The sequence below is a fragment of the Heloderma suspectum genome, chromosome 9 (genome assembly GCF_057233095.1).
Source record: "Heloderma suspectum isolate Gila_16-S chromosome 9, 16-S_ref, whole genome shotgun sequence".
NCBI lineage: Eukaryota > Metazoa > Chordata > Lepidosauria > Squamata > Helodermatidae > Heloderma > Heloderma suspectum.
In genome coordinates, this window is record NC_139466.1 from 27,676,878 (window position 1) to 27,695,106 (window position 18,229).

At 45.8% G+C, this 18,229-nt stretch overlaps 1 protein-coding gene across 8 annotated transcripts in view; it reads right to left on the bottom strand.

The window, feature by feature from the left end:
- ZNF185 (zinc finger protein 185 with LIM domain) overlaps nt 1-18,229 on the bottom strand; it is an 88,825-nt gene that overhangs the window by 36,221 nt on the left and 34,375 nt on the right. For 5 of the 8 annotated variants that reach the window (XM_084813332.1, XM_084813339.1, XM_084813333.1 and 2 more), the window contains exons 5-14: nt 16,929-17,000; nt 15,223-15,261; nt 14,707-14,775; nt 13,774-13,842; nt 11,843-11,923; nt 8,186-8,269; nt 6,146-6,184; nt 2,437-2,520; nt 1,774-1,854; nt 335-424 (exon numbers count right to left, since the gene is read on the bottom strand). In XM_084813332.1, the coding sequence (XP_084669458.1) occupies nt 335-424; nt 1,774-1,854; nt 2,437-2,520; nt 6,146-6,184; nt 8,186-8,269; nt 11,843-11,923; nt 13,774-13,842; nt 14,707-14,775; nt 15,223-15,261; nt 16,929-17,000 (708 nt within the window). The remainder of the gene's footprint in view (nt 1-334; nt 425-1,773; nt 1,855-2,436; nt 2,521-6,145; nt 6,185-8,185; nt 8,270-11,842; nt 11,924-13,773; nt 13,843-14,706; nt 14,776-15,222; nt 15,262-16,928; nt 17,001-18,229) is intronic. The other 3 variants (XM_084813336.1, XM_084813338.1, XM_084813335.1) reach the window with 2 other exon arrangements.

The window sequence follows — 18,229 nt, forward strand, 5'->3', positions numbered from 1 at the left end:
GTACATAGAGTAAGAATGAAGCACAACTGGTTTGTTATAATGTATATAGTTGAAACTGAGGTGTGGGCCTAAAAACTGGAGGAAAGACATGTCACCTCCGCTGGCTGGCAGTATACTTCTGAGAAAATATTTCCTTTGATTTCTGCCCAGTCCATTTTAGTGGCTAGGGCTGAGGTTCATCTAAGAGTAGCATTCCCTGACCAGATGTGTTGGACTACAACTCCCCATCAGTTGAGGTCCATGCTGGCTGGGGATGATGGGAGTTGTAGTCCAACACATCTGGAGGGCAGCAGGTTGGGGAAGGCTGGTCAAGAGTTCATCATGTGCTCTCTACCTGCTCTCCAGGGAACTGAAGTGGTTGAATGTGGATGAGGATTCAGAAGAGGATTTGGAGGCTGGGTTCCTGCTGCTGCTGGTGTCGATGCTATAAAAGAGGCAAACGAATAAAGAAAAGAAAAAGAAGGAGAGGCATCTTAACAACATGGCACAGGTAGGGATGTCCAACACTGGGAACTCTGGTTCTTTTTTGGCTTGACAGAGTTCTGCAGCATGTACTACTTGATCTGTGTCTGCAAACGGTGTTGCGGACTTTTCCTCAAAATGTGGGAAATTCTTTTGCGCATTATTTTGTGGGGAAGGTTCTGTAATTCATGCAAATTACAGCCAAATTTGCACAAATTACACAAATTGGCCCACAATTTCCATAATTTGCATAATTTGACTGTAATTTGTGCAAATTTGGCCACAATTTGCATAATTTGCATGAGCCGCCCAGAAAGCTTCAGCTATTGGATGGTATAGAAATATAGTATATCAATAAAATAATACTGAAAAATTCTAGTTCAACATTGCACATTTTTTGTTTATTTATACATACCATCACGAGAGGTGCTCAAAATATAGCTACACTCAAGATTTCTAACAGTGACATTTCCTATAAGTACTTTAGTTTGAACCTGTCACTTTGCAACAGTCAAAACGTCATTATGTGCCCTCATTCAAATAATGCCCTGGCACCTTTGTAGTGTTGTACCCTATTATACGAGACTATCTTCATTGCCTGAACCTAGAGCAAGGTTGGCATCTAAATCCCTTTGCGAGTTGTAATTTCCTGGTCATTACAGTGGTTAGCAGGCTTGCAAGCTCAATTGGATTAGTCAATTGATTTGCAGGGGGAAATTTTAACCAGTGTTAGCTATGAGTTAAGTAAGGACACATTTAGGGTGCAATCCTATGGATTGCATCTTCACTGCTTGGAACCCCCCGATCTCGGAGGCTTCTGAGATTCCTATGTCTTGCTAGGCTGAAGCAAATCTCTGCCTCTCCATCCTCTGATCTCCTTTATTTTCACTAGATGGGCTTTTCAGCCCATCCAGCGAGGGCACTTCAGAGCGGGAGGGAAGGAGGCTGCAGAAGGCTCCAGATAAATTCTATTCTGGCTTCACCAGTCTCCTCTCCTCCCTGCCCACTACAACACCCCCTGTTCCCCCCTCTCCAAGATCGATTTTCCAACCTCAGAGAGGCAGCCAGCACAGTTCTCTCCACACCAGTTGTGCAGGGTCAGGGTTGGGAGTTGGATCTCCAACTCCCCCTTCTGAGGTTGGAGCACTGTCTCTGACCTCGGAAGGGGTTTCCGGAGGCATCCTATGGTCCCTGGGACACTCGCCCAAGGATCACAGGATTGCTCTCTTCCTTATTTCGGAGGCTGCTTTGGTTCTCATGGGCCCCCATAATATGGAATAGAAAAGAAAATACAGATTGGATTGGACTAACCTGGTGCTAGAAGCAGCACTTGCCATCCTTGACTCACTCCAGGGAGACCCTGATGTGCTCTTGTTTTCCCCACTGGTGCTGCTGGAAAACAAAAACATTTTGGTGATGAGTCCATGTGGTACTGTTATCCTCAGCAGAAGCCCATAATAGCCAGTCGGAATTTGCCTTTGGTACAGTTCCACCAGAGGTGAACAAATTGTGGCCCTCCAGATGTTGGACTGCAACTCCCATGATCCTTCACCACTGACTATGCTGGCTAGAGCTGATGAGAGTTGTAGTCCAACAACATCTGGAGGGCCGCAAGGCATAGAGGGGAAATTGAACCGTTTCCACCCCTGCTGCAGTCCTGAGGAAAACCCCTCTACTTCAGTTGGTGTTTGCTTTGCCTGGGGAACATCTGGCCCTCCAGATGTTGTTGGACTCCAATCCATATCCAGCCAGTATGACCAATGATCCAGGATTATGGGAATTGCAGTCCAACAGCATCTGGAAGGCCAGACACACACACCCCGCCATATTAGACCATGAGTCTGTCTTATCTTATAATCTTTGTATGGTGAATAGAACATGTTAGGTGATTTAAAAATTATAAACATATCATAACACTTTTAGATGATTTGTAAGTGAATAACAATAACAGCAATAATAATAAAAGGCTCTTACCTCTTCCCACGACTATTGAACCATGCTGAAGCAGGCATTGTTTGACTTCTGGAGCGCAGGCCCATGTCGTCCTCTACGTCAACCCTTTCAGGAACACAAAAAGCCCACATATAAATTACATTGTCCCTCCTGTTCTCAACCATGTTATTTTTAGGGTGGGAGGTATACCATGGCTCTTACAGAGACCTTCTGTTTTCTCCCCTACACACACACACACACACACACACACACACACACACTGGTGGTAATTTATGACAGGGATTCAATCTGAGGAGCAAGGCAAAGAGCACACAGGCAGAAGGGTACAATTCTTCCCATCCTTTCATTTACTTAGGGTGCAATCCTATACATGTTTAGACCAGAAAAGCTCCTACAGTTCCCAACATGCCCCAGCCAGCATGGCTGGCTGAGACACGCTGGTAGGCCTTTTTCTGTCTAAACTTCCATAGGATTGTGCCCTTAATTACTTACAAGATTTATATTTCACCTTTTGACCACAGGGACCCCAAGGCAGCTTAAAGAAAAAATGCACATAGAATAAAATCACAGTAATATCACAATAAAATGCAAAAAAACCAAAAGCCCTGAGAATTTAAAGATTAGCAAGAAACCAGTTAAAATGCAACAATAAAACTAGAATGAGAACTGGCTGGGTCGCACCACAGGGAAAGCCTACATCAAAGATGTAGGTCTTAAGGAGATGCCTAAAAGTCAGAGGTGTAGGCTCTGTACAGGACTTGCAGGACTGACCTTTAGGAAAGTGTTGTAAAAGCCCTAAGGAGTGCTTAACTCTCCACATATCATTAACTGTCATGGCTTCCAAGCAAGGAACCCTGGGAATCCTAGTTCTCCATGGTGCCAAGCAATGATGTAGTGGTAAATTTTCATGGAGGAGAAGGCTATCAATGGCTACCAGTCCTGATGCCTATGTGCTACCTCCAATACCAGAAGCGTACACCAGTTGCTGGGGAACATGGGTGGGTGGGTGCTGTTGCTCTCATGCCTTGCTTGTGGGTTTCCTGTGGGCAGCTGGTTGCCCACTGTGTGAACAGAACGCTGCACTAGATGGGCCCTTGGTCTGATCCAGCACGGCTCTTCTGATGTTCTTGTGAATGGAGCTTTCACACTCAGAGTCTCCCCATTCACAAGGAGTATTGCCACCTACTCTGTATTTAAAGCCTGACTTTAAAAGAACACACACAGCTCCAGTTGCTGGGAAACATGGGTAGGAGGATTTTCTCCCTCTCCCATAACACTAGAACCCAGGGTCATCCCATGAAGCTGATTGGTGGGATATTCAGAACAGATATAAGGAAGGACCTCTTCACAGAGCACAGAGTCAAACTATGGAATGTTTGCTACCAGAAGACGTCGTGATGGCCACCAGTTTGGATGGCTTTAAAAGAGGGTTAGACACGTTCCTGGAGGAGAAGACTACCAGTGGCTACTAGTCCTGATGGCTATATGCTGCCTCCAGTATCAAAGGCAGGATGCCTATGTACATCAGTTGCTGGGGAACATGGGCAGGAGAGTGCTGTTGCACTCATGTCCTATTTGTGGGTTTTGTTGGTAGCTAGTTCGCCACTGTGTGAACAGAATGCTGGACTATATGGAACCTTGGACTGATTCAACAGGGCTCTTCTTTAGTTCTTATGTTCTTATATGTATACACACACCAAAAAGCAGTGGTACATAGCACAATATCCAATTTATTAGTATCAGCATGATTGCAAACCTATGCATAAGTTACCTGGAAGTAAGCTCCATTGAACACAGAGGTGCTTACCTCTGACTGCATCAGTTCAACTTGTGAACCACATTGAGGTTTAACGAAATCTTCAGCCAGCTGAAATGCAACCTTTGGCTTTTAATTAGAAATGCAAGCTACCTTGCAAAGAGGTGTGCCCATTTAAGCTGCTAGTGTAAATAGGGGTATATAGGTTTTGTAAAATCCATTGCATATGCATTTTGTGGATTGTCAGATGCCCTTCTTTCCATCATCTGCTCATTGGTGCAATCAGATTTTTCCCAATTTCCTGAAATTATACAAATTTGCTTTTGCGCAAATTCGCAGTTATGAAAATAAGCAACCACCTATAATGTGCAAATCCTCCCAAAATGCACATTTTCATGCTTTAGCCTATGGGGGAAATGTGCATTTGGGGAGGTGTTTTTTTAAATTTTACATGTTTCTCTACAACTACATTTGCATAAAATTCTGGAAAGCAAAAAAACCAAACAAATGGTCTGCACATCTGTGGAATCGGTGTGACTCAGGAAAAACTGGTCCACTGCAGAATCCATGGGTCAGCATGATTGCAAACCTATGCATAAGTTACCTGGAAGTAAGCTCCATTGAACACAGAGGTGCTTACCTCTGACTGCATCAGTTCAACTTGTGAACCACATTGAGGTTTAACGAAATCTTCAGCCAGCTGAAATGCAACCTTTGGCTTTTAATTAGAAATGCAAGCTACCTTGCAAAGAGGTGTGCCCATTTAAGCTGCTAGTGTAAATAGGGGTGTATAGGTTTTGTAAAATCCATTGCATATGCATTTTGTGGATTGTCAGATGCCCTTCTTTCCATCATCTGCTCATTGGTGCAATCAGATTTTTCCCAATTTCCTGAAATTATACAAATTTGCTTTTGCGCAAATTCGCAGTTATGAAAATAAGCAACCACCTATAATGTGCAAATCCTCCCAAAATGCACATTTTCATGCTTTAGCCTATGGGGGAAATGTGCATTTGGGGAGGTGTTTTTTTAAATTTTACATGTTTCTCTACAACTACATTTGCATAAAATTCTGGAAAGCAAAAAAACCAAACAAATGGTCTGCACATCTGTGGAATCGGTGTGACTCAGGAAAAACTGGTCCACTGCAGAATCCATGGGTCGGATTCACAGAAATCTGAACTCACTTGATTCCTTGCGGATTTCTCCAACATCCCTAAGTGAAATGTAGGAGCCCCATCAAAGAAAAGGAGCAAAGTATCCAGTCTCTTTCCTTTCTCTGACTTCCTCTATGCTAATGTGTCACAAACAACAGTAAAACCTGAAAACCTCGTTATTCACTTGCCAGAGCAAGGAGAGTCCCTCACTTACCCTGATGTTCCAGGAAATGACATCACTGCCCTTGCTCTGAAAAAAATCCTGGAGCTGCACTCCTTTGTATTCTCCCTACATTACACCACTGATAGTAAGTGACTTCTAACCAAGCAGCCTCAACTTCCCCCAGATTGCCAGGTATCTTTAAAAAAAATCTTGGAAATATGTGTACCTTTTCACTACAAGTTTAAACTAGTTTTGAAACTGGTTTCATATTGGTTTAACCACTATGGATTTAGAACATAATATGAGCCAGGCTGGATCAGACCAAAGGGCCATCCAGTACAGCATTCAGTTCACCCAGTGGCCAGACAACTGCCTTTGGGAACCTACAGGTAGGTCATGAGTGCAATAGCACCATCCCGCTCATGTTCCCCAGCAACTGGTGTACATAGGCAAACCGCCTCCAGTCAACGTCCGGTGTTTCCCAGCCTCCAGCCTGTTTTAGCATATAAACATCCTTTTCTTATTTCCAGTTTGAAAACAACTGAGAATATCTCTCCATCCTTATCTTTGCCCATTCATCCCATGGAATGGACAGCCCTTTAGCGCTGGCTTGCAATCTTTCAGTGTAATTTCTGGAGCCGCTCCCTTACTCACCTCTTGGCCAGGAAGGGTGGTGCCTCTTGTGCTGGACTTCTACAAACACACAAATATTAAATTAGATTTACATGACAAGCTTAAGTCACTCCTAACTCAAAAGATTGACGTTTCCTGTGGGTTTCATTTGTTATTTTGTGAATAAAGGTTTGTAGATGGGAATACAACCACTGCCCCCTTTGCAAAACCATCCTTCTGCACGCTCCCTCCTTCAACCACCCTTTCCCCTTTCCCTACCCCTCAGTTTTGCTATAGTGCATGGTAGCTCAATTGAATCTTTGAATCATTATCTGCTGCTATCACCTAAAGGATGTTCATGCTACTGTAATATATAGCACAATGTATGTTGGGTGGCTTTGAAATTTCCTCAATTAATTCTAGACCTGGTTCGCACAACACAAAAAAAACCACGGCTGATGATCCGTGGTGGGTTGTCGTGTTGTGAGACCCCGGCATGGTTCCTTCAGAGTGGCCCATTTTTTACAAACAAACCTCCCTGAGAATCCATGGCTTGTTTTAGGGTTGTTGGCTTGTTGTGTTGTCCGAACCCAGCAAGGCAACTTTATCGTGGGTTGTTGGGAACAGATACAGAGCTGAACCTCCACAGAAATCTGAGAGCTTTCCCGCCTTTTGCGGAACAACGCAATTGTGTAGCCACAATTTGCACAAATCACGGCCATCATTTGTGGAACTGCATTGTTGTGCAAAAGGGGGGAGTTCTCCCACCGCTGCCGCTGCCATGTGCACCCCTCGCACTCTTCTTGCTGCTGTTAGCATTGGCAAGGCAAGCGTGAGGGGTATGCACATGACGGTGGTGGTCAGTGTTGGCAGGAAGAGAGGAATCCCTCCCTGCCGCTGCCTGCTGCTGCTCTGCGCACACCCCTCACGCTCTCCTTGCTGATGCCAATGCTGGCAAGGAGAGCGCGAGGGGTGCACGTGGTGCTGGAAGTCCATGAGTTAGCCCGATTTGCACAGGTTGAGTCAGGTCAGTTCATGGGCAGGCAAGCCAGACTCCAGGGGGCCAATCTGCCAAAAGCTCGTCAGGCTTGACCTCCCGGATGGATTCCTTGGACATCCCTAGCTACAGCCCAGATACACATGGCAATACAATTCAACATTTCACACATGCACTTTGCACTTGAGTATCAGGATTAGACAGGAGGAGAAAAAAAGGAAGGGTGGCCATTTGCACATCACCATAAAAGAAATCACCAAAATGAAGAGGATGACAATTTGCATTAAATCAATATATGCTACTTTATAATTTAGAAATAATGACTGTAATTCAACAAAAGTTGAAATGGACATACAGTACATCTCCCCATAGCAGCGAAGAGTGTTATCAGGTGACTTGTGTGGCTGTTCAGTCTGCTGTCCAGGTGCTAGCATTCGATGCGCGAGGCCCCCAAAGCTCTCCGTTCTTAGAGTTCTTTATCTTTAAACCAGACTCGTACTGGAGAGAGGGCAGCTTTGAATAGAGAACAGCCCTCTATAAAGTAAGACTCATGGCCACCCTAAGGAGGTGAGGACAGGGATGTACCGATTTTGTTAAATCTGTTCTGTCCATGTTTCACGGATTCTCAGGTGTCTTTTGCTCCAACGTCCACTCATTGATGGAAATGGATTGTTTTTACCAGCATTTCATTCTTCCTGAGCTAATGTGCATAAGCGCAAGTGTGCATTAGCACTAATGTGCACTTGCACAAATGCACATTAGTTAATGCAAATTAGTGCAAATCCACCCCAAGTGAAAAACTGGTCTGCAAGTTCACAGAATCTGTGTGACTCAGAAAATGCTGTTCCGCTGCAGAATTTGCAGGTCAGATTCATAGAAATCCAAACTCTTTTGAATCCATTGCAGATTTCTCTGGCATCCCTAGGACAGGAAAAGGAGACCTAATTCCATATCAAAACAGAAGTTTCCTGGTGTTTGAATAATACTTGACTGTGCTAGCTGGCTTTAGATTGGACCTCCAGCTGTTGCTAAGCACTTGTTCTTTATTTTCTTAGTTACTTCCCCTTTCCTCCCCTCAAACTCACCCGTTGCTTTTCTTAGCAGCTGAAAGGACGTAGGAGCGCTCTCTGCTGGCAGTCCTCCTGAGGACGCTGCTCGCAGCTTCAGTCCTGTGAAAGAAGGGAGAGGGTAAGTCATAGGATGCAACTGGAGCCTCTGACTTCTGACAATACCAGTTTCTAAATTCATGAGTTGCAGCGACAGAATTTATACCTGGCGTATATAGCCTATTCTCACCTGGCTGGTAAACCTATATCTGGGGGCAACCCGGATTACTTTAACTGCATAACTGGCAGCCATTTATGGATTAATTTTCTCAATTTAATTATAGGCACGAGCGGGCTATTTGCATCAGGAGCACAGCATGTGGTGTGGGGAGGTGTGTTCTTTTAATGCATTATTATTTATATAATTGGCACATAATAATCTAATTAGTACTAAATACGGTATAGTCTAAGGGTACAATAGCTGGCTGGGGAATATTGGGAGTTGTAGGTCTTTTTTCTGTCTAAACATGCACAGGATTGCACCCTAGGTTGTATGCTACCAGTAAGAAATAATGTTTTAACAATATATAAACAAGACACACACACACACAATAAGTGTATAAATATATCTATATCACCATCATAATTTTAAAATATTACAATATTTACAACAAGGAAAAACTCCTATACTTATCAATATCAAAACTGTACTTTAATTTAATAACTGAAATGAAAGGGGAACGGCTAATATTAAATTTTCCAATTATTTGCTGTCGTTCAGTCCTACAAACTCTGTTAAGTTTTGTCAATTGCCATTTTCCAAAGTTTCATTCAGCATTCTGTAAGCGAGGAGCTGGACATGCTACCCCACTTTGGAGCAATGACCAAAATTCTTGCAGCAGGAGGGGAGGGTTAACTCTTGCCTCCCCAGCCCACATGCTGCAATTAGCATTAGAAAAAAGCTCCTATTGGTGCCGATGAGAACACTTTTTTTCTAACGTTGATGGAGAGGTGATTTTTGTTAGGACTGCAGCTGGAGAGCGAGTGGTTAAATCTCCCCTCTCCTGGAGCTGCAGTGCCCAGGGAAAATCCCCCCTAACACACATAGATGTAGTATTGTTATGTTTTACATACATACATACATACATATATATGATGACGACTAGACACACAATTAAAGTAACTTCTGGTTTGGCCCTGGACTGTACAAAACACAGCAGGCACGGACTCACAGAACTGAAAGCTTCGTACAAATAAATAACTAAAATCCCTGAATATAGAAAGTTAGCATGTCGGGGAAAAGGCTTCTCCATGACATGTTTGTTTTCTATCTGGGATGAGTTTTTCATGTGAAGGGATGTTCTGTCATGGGAATCCCCAACTGGACTTGGAAGCAGTGGAGGCTGGTGACTCCGATGTCAGTGGGCCAATGGGTCCATTCTGGGTTTAAGTCAGAACCAGCCAGAACTCTAAAGAATCTATCTAAGGTGCTGAATTTATTTTGGCATATAGGGTTCAGCACCTTGGATAGCTCCTTTAGACTTCTGGCTGGTTCTAACTGCAACCCAGAATGCATGAACAGCCCCACTGAAGCTGGAGCCACCAGCCTCCTCTGGTTGGAAGTGATCCAGCCCTAGAAACAGCTTTTACACATGAGTGACAACTAGGCTCAGGTCTGAGTCCCCTGTGAACAGATGGAGTCTGTACGGGGTAGGGATGTCAGAGAATTCCGCCACAGATCTCGGTGAGGCCGAATGCCAGTGCATTCAGCCCCCCAAACTCCGTGGCGGAATGGCCTGCCACCCCCCCCCGCGGATCCCCCCCGGGATGAGACTTACCTGGGGCGGATGTTCTGGGCGGCGGCGGCTGTGGCAGCTGGTCTTCCGACCAGCCGCCGCTGCCACCATTTGCAGTCTTGTCATTTTTGGTTTTTTTTACAAGACGTGATAGGCTACGTAAAGATGTACATAGCCTATCATGGCTGGGTAAAAACAACAACAACAACAACAACCGCGTACGCAAATGGCGGAGGCTACGGCCGCCATTTGCGTTCCTTATTTTTGGCCGTCTTAGTCTACGTAAATATTTACGTGAAAATAACGTAAAATAACGGTGAAAATAACAGGGAATGCAAATAGCGTAGCGGGCGCTATTTGTGTCCCTTTTTGATTTGCTGTTTTAGCCTACGTAAATATTTATGGAGGCTAAAATGGTGAACCAAAAAGGGACGCAAATAGTGCCTGCTACGCTATTTGCGTTCCCCTTTATTTTCGCCGTCATATTTACGTAGACTAAGACGGCCAAAAATAAGGAATGCAAATGGCGGCGGCCGTAGCCGCTGCCATATGCATACGCAGTTGTTGGTTGTTTTTTTTTACCCAGAGCCCTCCGCGGCCGGAAATCCGGCTGAAGACAGCTCTGGCCTGGGCCTGGCCGGTTGCTCTGCGGAGCTGCTGCGGAGCACAGCCAGCTGTGGAGGATTCCGGGGGGGAGGAACGGATCGCCTCCCCCCCCGTCAAGGATTCCGGGGGGAGGGACGGAACGCCTCCCCCCCACACCATCAACATAATCCGCGGAAAGGTAAGTGACTTTCGTACATCCCTAGTACGGGGGCATTTTGTTCATGAGGCTCTCTCGGCCCTGGGATTAAACACTGCTTTTCTTAAACATAAAGTTTGTATGGTCAACAATTGGTGAAGGGAAAGCTGAGCAAGAGTATGTGCTGGGGTGCTCCCATATGCAGCAGGTCTGGTTTACCACATTTTTAAGTAAATGAAACAACAGACACTAACATATGAAGGGAGGGAAGGCCAGGATCTCTTCTCGATCATCCCAGAATGCAGGACACAGAATAATAGGCTCAAGTGACAGGAAGCCAGATTCCGGTGAACATCAGGAAAAACTTCCTGACTGTTAGAGCAATACGACAACGGAACCAATGACCTAGGGAGGTGGTGGGTTCTCCCATGCTGGGGGCATTCAAGATGAGGTTGGACAGCCATCTGTCAGGGATGTTCTGACTTGGATTCTTGCACTGAGCAGGGGATTGGACTCGATGGTCTTGTAGGCCCCTTCCAGCCCTACTATTCTATTATTCTATGGACAACACCAATAAGCAGCAGAGGCTGGTGGCTCCGATGTCCGTGGGGTGATTAATCCACTCCGGTTTCAGTCAGAACCAGTCAGAACTCTAAAGGAGCTATCCATGGTGCAGGCAGACACACAAATACACAGCAGGGTTTCTCTTTCTAGTGCTAGCAAGGAAAACCCTTCCTTATCTCCAGTCTCAGCATAGATCAGTGATAAGGGATAAGTGCCGGCAAGGGAATCCCCAGTGCTGCCGTGATCTTTTTTGGCAACAGTAGGAAGCTCTGGCAGGCCACCAGAAATGGCTTGGCAGGTCCCATGTGGGCAGTGGAGGCTGGTGGCTCTGATGTCAGTGAGGCGGTGAATCCGCTCCGGTTTCCAGTCAGAACTCTAAAGGAGCTGTCCAAGGTGCTTCCACACCTCGGAAAGCTCCATTAGAGTTCCACCTGGTTCTGACTGAGACCTGGAGCAGATTCACCACCCCACTGACATCGGAGCCACCAGCCTCCACTGCCAATAAGACCAGTAGACCCAGAGTCTAAAATGAAGGAACGGCGCCACTGCCCTCTCTCAAACATGTGTTAAGCTGCAATAGCCATGGAGGGTTACCTCTTTTTTTGTTCATCTGGAGAAACTGAGGGCTCCACATCAACTGGGTCTGATAATTCTCGCTTGATGTTGTAGGGAGCTCTAGATCACAGATATGAACAGAGAGGTGGTTTGGGGGTTAACAACCACAGGAACAAACACAGCTGGCCAGCCACATCTCTCTGCAGCAACCCCAATCCCAGTGAAAGGCAGCAAAATGCAGGCATGTGCTGGGAACATAGAGCATGATGTGAGTGAGGGGTTCAAGAAATATTGCTAGAACTCTCTAAATGTACCCATTGTGCATTCCTTATCATGAATGACTGCTGCATGCATTCCTGAATCTCATTCTGGTAGGAGAACCTCAGGCCCAGGGGACAAATCTGGCCCTCTGCAGTTTCCTAGAGGACCCCCCCCTACTTCTCCTTTTTCCCCCATCTGCTGATTGTTTGGTGGTTTCCTGACTTCTGTACAGCTTTTCCCCAGTTCTAAAAGGTTGAAATGCCTCTCCCAAGCCTTAGAGAGCAATCCTATGAGACCTAGGCAAAGTCTGAGGGGAGCATAGGACAGTTTGGATTCCTGGATCCGAGGTCGGGGACAGGATGCTGACCTCGGAGCCAGGAATCCGTGCTCCCTGCCCCCTCCCCCTCCCCCTCCAACCTGGCACAGAGAGAACTGCGCTGACAACCTCGGAGAGGAGGGAAAAGGGAGGTGTGGGTGGGTGGGTGGGGGAGGGGAGGGGAGGCCAGCTTATGCTGCATACTTATGCCTTCCAAGCCCCCTTCCCTCCCACTCTGACGCACCCCAGCTAGACTGGCAAAAAAGCCCATCTAGCTGAAATGCAGAGTGGGAAGAGCAAGGACGTGAAGATGCCTCCTACTCTGCATTGGAGGGCTGTAAGCCGACTGGAACTCAGAGGCTTACTGTCCTATCAGTACTGATAGGATTGCACCCTTAATTACTGGCGGTAAGCGCTTTACGTTAAAACGGGCTGCGCGGGGTTGGCCCCACCCCTTTTGCCTTTGGCCCCGCCCACCACTGGAGCGTGTCCCCCGAGAGTTTCTCCAAAATAGAATTTGCCTCCCAGGCTGGAAGAGCTTCAACAGCCCTGCTTTACTGGAATTCTCTAAGATGTCCCCCCAAACCCTAAGCAGAACATTACCATTAAAACAGTTTAAATCTGTAGCGTAGGCTAGGATTTCCTCTGGCTAGAGGGCCACAAATACAGACGAATGCTTGAAAAGCCCTCCAAGGAGAGACAGTTGAAATGCACAGCAGAAACAATTAGCGGACCACATTCTTTGAGCGTGTGTAATGCCTCTGGGTGATGAGGCCGAACGAACGGGACAAGTGGGGGCTGCAACAAAATGTTGCAGCGTGGAGTGCTTCTGTTCACTATTCCAGTCAGCCAGCTATGCCCACTTCCACAATACTCCATGACTTTCTTCCTCCCACCTGGTTTTCCATCTCCCCACCCCGAACAGTCAGTCAATGTTCTGCAGCCACTGAGCACCCTCAGATCTCATCGGGCTCTTTCTGGTTACCCTGCCCCCCTTTCAGTCACTTTTTTTCTACAGATGTTGTGTCCTTGGGCAAATCCCGGGGTGTCCCTGAGCCCGCTGATGCCTCCTCTGTAGCATGTGGGTGCTGCTGCTTTGGCTACATAAGGAATGGCACCCACAGCAGGCATGCTATCCTAAAATATGCACATTGCATACAATTTATCCTCAAATATGCATTTTTACAGGATTTTGTCCTAATTATACATTTTCATATGCATTCTGGTATGTTTTTTTACAGCCAATAACTGTATCACAAAATTTGGGGAACTGTGAAAACCGAAGGAGAGCTGCATTCCAATCTGTTTATTAGTCCAGGAAGTGCAAATCAGGTCGGTTTGCTTAAAAATACAGACCGAATGAAATCCTCAAGCAGCAGTACGATATACTCACAGTCTCTTGTAATCCTCAGTTGTCATCTTGTACCCTGGAGCGAAGTGGGGCAGGCTGGCATTTTTGGCACTGAAAACATAACACCCCCACTGATCACTAGAAGACTGAACACACCTGAGTGCTCTTTCTGTAGGATTATGTTCATAACATAATGGGGAATGCAGAGAGGATACAATGTCAAAGAATGGAGGTTCGTATCCAGTTTTCATTAAAAACAACAACAACCAAGTTTCTAGTCCTGTTACTTGTTATAAGGAAAAGTGTGATGCAAAAGAAGGTGCGTGGCAGATTCTGCCCAATTACTCAAGGAGCAATAATACAATTAAAGGTGCAATCGTATGCATGTTTAGATGGAAAAAAGTCCGACAACTCCCAACATTCCCCAGCTAGCCATGCTGGCTGGGGAATGCTGGGAGTTGTGGGACTCCTGTCTAATATGCATACAATTGTGCCCTAAATCATTTTAGATAGCCTTCTATTTAAGAACTACCCGAGTCGCCATGGGAGATGAGGAATTGCATCCAGGCGAGTACGTGTAGTGAGTGAGCAGGGTGGCAGAGGAGGGAATGGAGCACTCTCCCTCCTTTGTGCCAACATAGAAGCTGAGCAGGCTGCCAGAGGAGGGAAGCCCCTTCTTCCATGACCATCACAGACACCTAGCAGGCTGCTGCACGAGAGGTGGAACTCTCTGTCCCTTCTCTGCCAGCCCCCAGCAAGCAAGTAAAAAAATTTTTTTTGCAGGGTCTTAGCTTTGGTAGTGTTGTCTACAAGTCTGATTTTAGATGTAACAGGCAACCTAAATTTATGTTCTGGTTCTTCCGCAGTGATTCCCCATCACTAGCCCACCTCCCCATATTTCTGGCTAGGAACCTATTTGGATCATAGAGATTCAACACAAAGCCATGCATCAGTGCCAGGAACCACCAGACAAACCTTTTTGGTGAGCCATTGAATGCTGTGTTCGAAGGAGCACTCTTATCGATGGTCTTGGTGAAAACTCCCCTATCAGGAAAGAGACAAGGTAAGTAACCTCCAGGGTCACATTTAGCACGAGTACAATGCTACAAGTGGGACCTGCAATGAAATGTTGCAGCATGGAGTGTTCCTGTTCAGTGTCCTCCTACAGGATACTCCATTCTATTCCCCCTCATACTCAGTTTTCCATTCCTGACCCCTCAACGGTCTGTCAGCTTTCCATGGCCACTGAGAACATTCAGTCTTCCTTGGGGTGTTTTTAGGGTCCTTCCCTCCAATAGCTTCTTTTCTAAAGGTTTTTTTTTTGTTTTGTATTTCTGCAAACTTTGGGATTGCCCCAAAACCTGCTGATACTTCTTTCTTGTGTGCAGATGGTGCTGTTTTGGCTTCATAAGCAACGACACTCAGCCTGAACATCAGAAATAGGGGGAATGTTCTATCCTTTTCTTTCTTGTTCAATCTCTCTCTACTCACCTGATGAGATATCCAGAAGGTGATGTGGCAACGGGAGACCTAGGTGGAAAACAAAAATACATGATTTCCAAAATGGAATAATAACAACAACAACAACAACAACAACAATAATAATAATAATGCGGAAGAAGAGGAAGAAGCGGAAGCAGCAGAAGAGATATAACTCTTTGGGCTTTATCCAGACAATCAGTTTTGGAGAGATGAACACACAGTGGGTTTCTCGATTGTTGAAGAGAATCCAGATGTTCTCCCCTGAGGAAAAACTGCTGTTGTGGAGAAATTGCAGTTTTTTCTATTGTTCAAAATTCAAGGGAACGGTTGTTGGGGAAATGTGCCTTTTGCTCTAACAAGCCATTGCAAGAGTTCTGGAGAGAAGTACATCTCCCATAGTCCCCTGGGCCATGACACACTACTAGCCAGGGTGATGGAAAAGAAGAGGGAGAAAGTGGATAGGGAGATCTTTCTCTCCCATAATACTAGAACCCAGAGTCATCCCATGAAGCTGATTGGTGGGAGAGTCAGGACACAAAAACAAAGGGCTTCTTCACCAAGCGCATAGCCAAACTATGGAATTCGCTACCACAAGATGGAGTGATGGCCACCATCTTGGACAGCTTTAAAAGGAGGTTAGACAAATACATAAAGGATAATGCTATAAATGGGTATGTATCACCTCCAGAACTGGAGGCAGTATGCCTCTGACTACCACTTGTTGGGGAACGTGAGTGCTATTGCGCTCATGTACCGGTTGTAGGCTTCTCCCAGTGGGGCATCTGGTTGGCCCCTGCGTGAACAGAATGCTGGACTAGATAGATCTTTGGTCTGATCCAGCATGGCTCTTCTTATGTTAGAGAGAACCATCCCCGCTTCTCCTCTCAACTTTGCTATTGATTCCATGCTGCTGATTTAAGGGAAGGGGAGTATGTGTTTAGCAGGGATGTATGGATTGTGTGAAATCTGTTCCATCTGTGTTTTGAGGACTGTCAGGAGCCTTTTGTTCCATGTACACCCATTCATGAAATCGGGCTCCCCCCAAAAAAATTTGTGTACACTCACATTTGCACAAATGTGCATTTGCGCAAATGCACACATGCAGAAATGCACAAATTCCCACAAAATGTGCATTTTCGCACTTTAGCCCATGGGGAAAATGCGTATTTCTGGCCGTTTTTTTTAAATTTTGCATGTTTTTCTACGACAATATTTGCACAAAATTCAGGAAAGTTAGAAAAATGGTCCACAAGTCCATGGAATCCACCCAACGGGGGGAAAAGCCAGCCCACTGCAGAATCCGTGGGTCATATTTATGAAAACCCATACTCATTTGGTTGCGTTGTAGATTTCTCCAACATCCCTAGTTTGTGGGTGGGGGTAAGAACATAAGAAGAGCCATGCCGGATCAGACACTGGAGACAGGCAGGGAAGTCAGGAATTCTTCTTCAGCTCAGTTTTTTTTTAATCTGAGTCAGAGAAGCATGCTGGTGCTTGTAAAGTTCCCCTTTCATTTTGAGATTCATTTCTGAGCCTAGCTCGGGAGAACTTCGTAAAAAGACTAGGGATGCTGTCAAAGAACTACTATAACCACATACACAAAAAGAAAATCACAGATTTTCACATGTAAAGCCAAACAATACATGAGATCTAGGGAAGTGTTGGTTGTCATTGTTGTTTCTAAATTAAGTGTTGTATTTCTTGCATACACTCACTTTTTGGAAGGACTTTTTTGTGTTGTAGGAGACTTTGCTTCCACTTGGGAAGATGGTTCCACAAACATTGTTCTGGGAGAACAGGAGAGAAATATTTTCAGCATAAGAACATGGACATCATAGCAGGATAAAGCACCACAGGTTCAAGATGGAATTGGGCCACTATTGCATTGGGCTAAAGCGGGGGTGCAGAAACTCAGGCCTGTGGGCCAAAGTTGGCCCTACTGGAGTTCCCAGAGGACCACCCCGCTTCCCCTGTCTCCTCCCCTTTACCACAACCACCAACTGCTTGGTGGTTTCCTCCCTTTTGTGCCGTTTTCCCCCGTTATAAAAGGCTGAAATGCCTCTCCTAAGGCTTAGTGACTGGCAGTAACAACGTTAAGCTATACTATGATGGTATTTATGGTATTTTGGCCCAGCCCCCTTTTCAGCCCCGCCCACCACTGGAATGTGGCCCCCAAGAGCTTCTCTGGAATGGAATTCAGCCCTCAGGCTGAAAGAAGTTCTGCACTCCTGGGCTAAGGAAAGAGATTACTGTCTTTAAACCCAGGGTGGGAATGTGAAGCCCTATAGATGTTGTGGACTCCAACTCCTATCAACCCTAGCCAGCATATCCAATACTGTGAGATGATGGGAACTCCATTCCAACAACATCTGGAGGGCCACACCTTCACCATCCCTGCCCTAGATTTGTATTCAGATCAAGGGTTGCCTAATAGCCTCTGAAGGCAGCTGAGATGTTGAATCATCAGCCACAATGTGAAGAATATTGAGAGAGAAAGCTGCCTTACGTTGAATCAGCCTGTTAGTCCATCTGGCCTGGTATTGTCTACTCTGACTGCCTCTCCAAAGCCTCATGCAGAGATCTTTCCCATGGCCTGCTACCTGATCATTTTAACTGGAGATGTCAGGGACTGAACCTGGGACCTCCTACATGCATACATTGTCCTCCACCAACGAGCTACAGTTCCTCCCCAGAAGCTGCCTTGCACTGAGTCAGGACATTCGTCCATTTAGCCCAGTAATATCTCTTCTGATTGGCAACAGCTGCTGTCTCAGGTCTCTGACGGAGGTCTGTCTCATCAGCTGCTACATGATTCTCTTAACTGAAGATGACGCAATTGAACTTGGGGCTTTCTGCATGCAAAACACATGCTCTACCATGGAGCGACGGTCTATCCTCATAAACAGGATGCCCAGAGGGTCCTCTCCCAACCATGCAAGGCAAGATCCTTTTATTGCTGGCCATTCAACCTGGGACCATATGTATGCAAAACATGTGCTTTGCCACTAAGCAATGG